The 3,891-nt window shown below is 32.2% G+C and overlaps 1 protein-coding gene across 1 annotated transcript; it reads right to left on the bottom strand.

The window, feature by feature from the left end:
• LOC124537253 (cytochrome P450 6k1-like) lies at positions 1 to 3,604 on the bottom strand. Its single transcript, XM_047114032.1, has 8 exons — positions 3,199 to 3,604; positions 2,630 to 2,785; positions 1,819 to 2,003; positions 1,571 to 1,731; positions 1,327 to 1,445; positions 1,026 to 1,131; positions 682 to 924; positions 1 to 181 (listed from the first exon to the last, which is right to left on the bottom strand). The coding sequence occupies exons 1-8, from the start codon at positions 3,598 to 3,600 to the stop codon at positions 24 to 26; spliced, it is 1,530 nt and encodes a 509-aa protein (XP_046969988.1). The 5' UTR covers positions 3,601 to 3,604; the 3' UTR covers positions 1 to 23.
• Between the last annotated feature and the right edge of the window lie 287 nt (positions 3,605 to 3,891).

The following is a 3,891-nucleotide window of genomic DNA, read 5'->3' as shown; positions in this document are numbered from 1 at the left end:
TTTTTATAATAACTGTATTTTATTTAACGTGGAACAAATTTGACACTTAAACCATCCATTGGGGCCATTATAACAGCGTATGGATCGGTTTTAACTTTATAAGGTAGAACTGACTCAATTTTGTAGTGGAGAAGTACTTGGGCCAGGGAAGCTTTTACTTGCATCAATCCGTACCTTTTACCTGAAATATTTACTAGGTATAATTAAAAAGAACATTTTTAATACAAAAATATAAGTAACAAATGATTAACTGACAAATCCAGGTTTCATTCGCCAACGAGCGTAAGATGAATTATAAACACAAATTGACACAAACACATTGGTGTTCAAATAATAACATCTGATTGTTTTATTTGATTTAAATTTATGTTTAATATACTAAAAATGTTGTAAGTATAGATAATTAATGATCAACTAATTACTCTGCATACAAAGTGCTGTTTTGGAGCTGTAAATTTTATTTCAACACACCTAATTTTTATTTTAAAATTAAAGGAATAACCATTTGTTTGCTATAAAAAGGCGGAAGGTAAGTGCCCATAGACATTGAGGCTGTAAGAGATATCAACCTTACCTTACCTGAGAGTTAAGATGTTATACCCCTAGTGTCTGTTGACTTATCCTTCAAACTTGAACATAACAATACTAAGTATTGGTGTTTGACGGTGGGTTAACACTTACCGATACAAAATCGGGGTCCTTCACCAAAGGGCAAGAACACCGCGTTACTAGTATCGATATCCGACATGAAGCGTTCTGGCCGGAACTTCTCTGACTCAGGGTAATATTTCTCATTGTAATGTATGGCTAATACATTTATAAATACTGGCGTCCCTGTCTCGATCGTATAACTATCGTCTAATTTGTAATCCTTAGCACATAGTCTTTCTAAATACGCTACAGGTGGGTGCATTCTTAGAGTTTCTGAAAATAAAACATTTCTATATTATGTGAGCTAAAATCTTCCATTATTCTCAGTTCCAGTTAGCGTCAAAAATACAAAATCAAAGGCTCTTCAACAATACCGTTAATACAAGCTGCAAAATATTTTAATTCCAATAAATCATTGTAATCCAAAATGTCATGCCCTTTTCGCTTCACTGCCTCACTGATTTCATTAAAAAGTTTTTCCTGAAAATTGAAACAATCAAACTTTGTAACGGATGTTTAGTTGAGGTACCCAAAATTTAGATATTCCTTTATTTGTTTATGATACTGGAATTAAGATTTTCATCACATTATTAATACAAGAAACAAACATTATATAGAAGTCTACAAAAGAAAATATCAATAATTTTGAAGATTTTGTTAAATCTTTAAAAGTACCTGCACTTCAGGATGGTGAGCTATTTCGTGCAAGAAAAAGGCGATGGTTGTGGAAGAGGTTTCAATTGATCCCAAAATGAAAACAGCCGCTTGCGCCAAAATAACATCTTCGGCCGACGCTGTCAATTGAAAAATTGCTCATTTTTAACCGACATAAAAAGAAAAAGGAGGAAATGATTAATTTAAGTTTTATTCTTTTAAGATAATGAGGTTGTTTTTGCAATTTTATATTTTGTCAACTTACGTGAGCCGGGTTCAGCGGAATCATTTAATTTGTTTTTCAGCCTAAGCAAAAGATTAACAAAGTCATTTTCGTTTTTTGTTTCAACCTCCTTGCGATTTTTTGCGACGTTCCAAAATATATTTTTAACGTAATCTGTGGCTTCAGCAGAAAAAAATTTAAATCTAAAAAAATAAAATAATTTGATGAATCATCAATTTATAGTTTATAAAATAATATGATAACAGGTGAAGGTATGTCAAATGTGTTACCGTAAAAGTGCAGCCACAAGGGGAACGAAGAATATCATAGTAAATTCTAAGCCACGCCTGAATGTCCATTTTACCATATGACTTGTGATGTACCATAAGGGTGAAGGCTGATCACTTAAAATACTGACTCGGATACCAAACACATTATAGGCTACAGTATCGGACGTGTACATAGAAAATAGTTCCTGTAAAACGATAAATTATATAGTCTCGAAATTTCACATTTAAAAAAAAGTCTATACTGTAACACATGTTATTTTGACATTGAATAGTATTAAAAGTGTAACACCTCGCCTTATAGCCTCCACTGGTGACAGGAGGGCTGGATAGTTTTTAGCCCAGAGGATCGGAAATGCGATTCAATGGGAAAATGCTGCTAGCATTCTTGCCACCATTCCACGCGGTCAAGATTTATACAGTATCTATTTTTAATTAATTTTTGTATATATTTAAGCACTCAATGTTATTGTTTCTCTTGTTAATATATAAACATACTACAGGTATACAAGAGCCTATAAATTTCCCACTGCTGGGCTAAGGCCTCCTCCCCTTTGGAGGAGAAGTTTAGGAACAAATTTCACCACGCTGTTTCAATGCGGGTTGGTGAAATACACATGTGGCAGAATTTCTATGAAATTAGACACATGCAGGTTCCTTCAAGATGTTTTCCTTAACCGATGAGCACAAGACGAATTATAAACACAAATTAAGCACATGCATATTCAGTGGTGCTTGCCTGGGTTTGACCGTGTACTAACTGGGCCATCTCGGGAACCACAGATATATATTTAAGCAAATATTTAGAGTTTACCTTCAAATTAGCAACGTTGTTCTTTTCAATGTAGTCTCGTTTTATTTTTTTCACAAGCTCCGTCGCATTGATATTCATCAGTTCGGTTATTTTCTTCAGTCGTAATGATGTAAACATTGGGGAGAGTTCGTATCTCAATTGCTTCCATAGTGGATTCTTAAATTATGGATTTGAATTGTTTAGTTATTTAATATTCAAATATGCTAAAGAAATTAAAAGATTTTTACTTTTTCTTAGTTATTGATATATCCTTGAATTTTTAAGATGAATATATTTCAGCGGATTATGAGTAACTCATAAATATAAGAGTCAGATTATTAATGCCTATATGAAAGTATTTATCAAATTCACCAATCTACGTAATACATATCTTACTATCATTGATTCTCTATTAATTATATAATCATTGATCGAATATACTTATATATTATTTTCAATTCATTTAAAATTCGTTACTATCATTCAAATAAACTCCCAGGTTATAAGTTGAATATTAACAAGAATAGTATAACTCTAATATACCAATTACTTCTATTTTTATTTTACATTATATAGTATATTTTACTCACCCTAACTGTAAACAAATTGAGAGATCCGAGAGGATCCGAGTAGCCACTGTATAAAAATCTATTTGGGAAATAATCGAAATCCTTTATAAGTATATTCTTTGCGAGTTCCGGCGATTGCACCACTAGAACTGGGTTCCAAGCAAGGAATATTCCCAGGTAATCATTCGGATACCGTTTTCTTAATTCATAGCAGTAATCCCAGACACTTCTTCTCATTATAAATCCTAGATTACCTAGTATTGGTATAGGTTTGTCATAGATTATACCTCGGTCTTTCCAGTAGTTGTAAGTTTTGCGAAAGTACAAACATAATAAAATAAAGGAACCGATAAACACTCCAATCAGAGAGCGTATGAAAAGGCGAGCGATTTCACTTGCGTCCATTTTGGTACTAATTAACATTATCTATTGAAAAATACCCACAGACGTCTGTAATCTCAAACATTATAGATATAATGATAGACGGCGTATTTTTTTGCATGATTATACTTTTATTGTATGTAAATAAATAAAACACGAATATCGTATTATAATTGCGTCACAAATTGTTTATTTCCTTTTCTTTAGAGTACTTTTAAAAATTCATCTGTACATATAATAAAATTGGAGTGTCTGTTTGTAATAAATAAATACCGCTTTTTACCAAATGCATATGTACATATGCCAAAATAACATTTTTTACAATTTTGGCCG

This window comes from Vanessa cardui, chromosome 2, assembly GCF_905220365.1.
Source record: "Vanessa cardui chromosome 2, ilVanCard2.1, whole genome shotgun sequence".
Classification (NCBI taxonomy): Eukaryota; Metazoa; Arthropoda; class Insecta; order Lepidoptera; family Nymphalidae; genus Vanessa; species Vanessa cardui.
This window is presented reverse-complemented; position numbering and strand designations above follow the sequence as displayed.

Excerpts from the sequence above, each read along its gene's own strand:
- LOC124537253 (XM_047114032.1), bottom strand. The coding sequence starts at position 3,600 with ATGTTAATTAGTACCAAAATGGACGCAAGTGAAATCGCTCGCCTTTTC. Across the intron at positions 2,786-3,198 it reads TCAATTTGTTTACAGTTAGG|AATCCACTATGGAAGCAATT; the intron begins GTGAGTAAAATA and ends CCATAATTTAAG. Across the intron at positions 925-1,025 it reads TTTTGCAGCTTGTATTAACG|AAACTCTAAGAATGCACCCA; the intron begins GTATTGTTGAAG and ends TTTTATTTTCAG.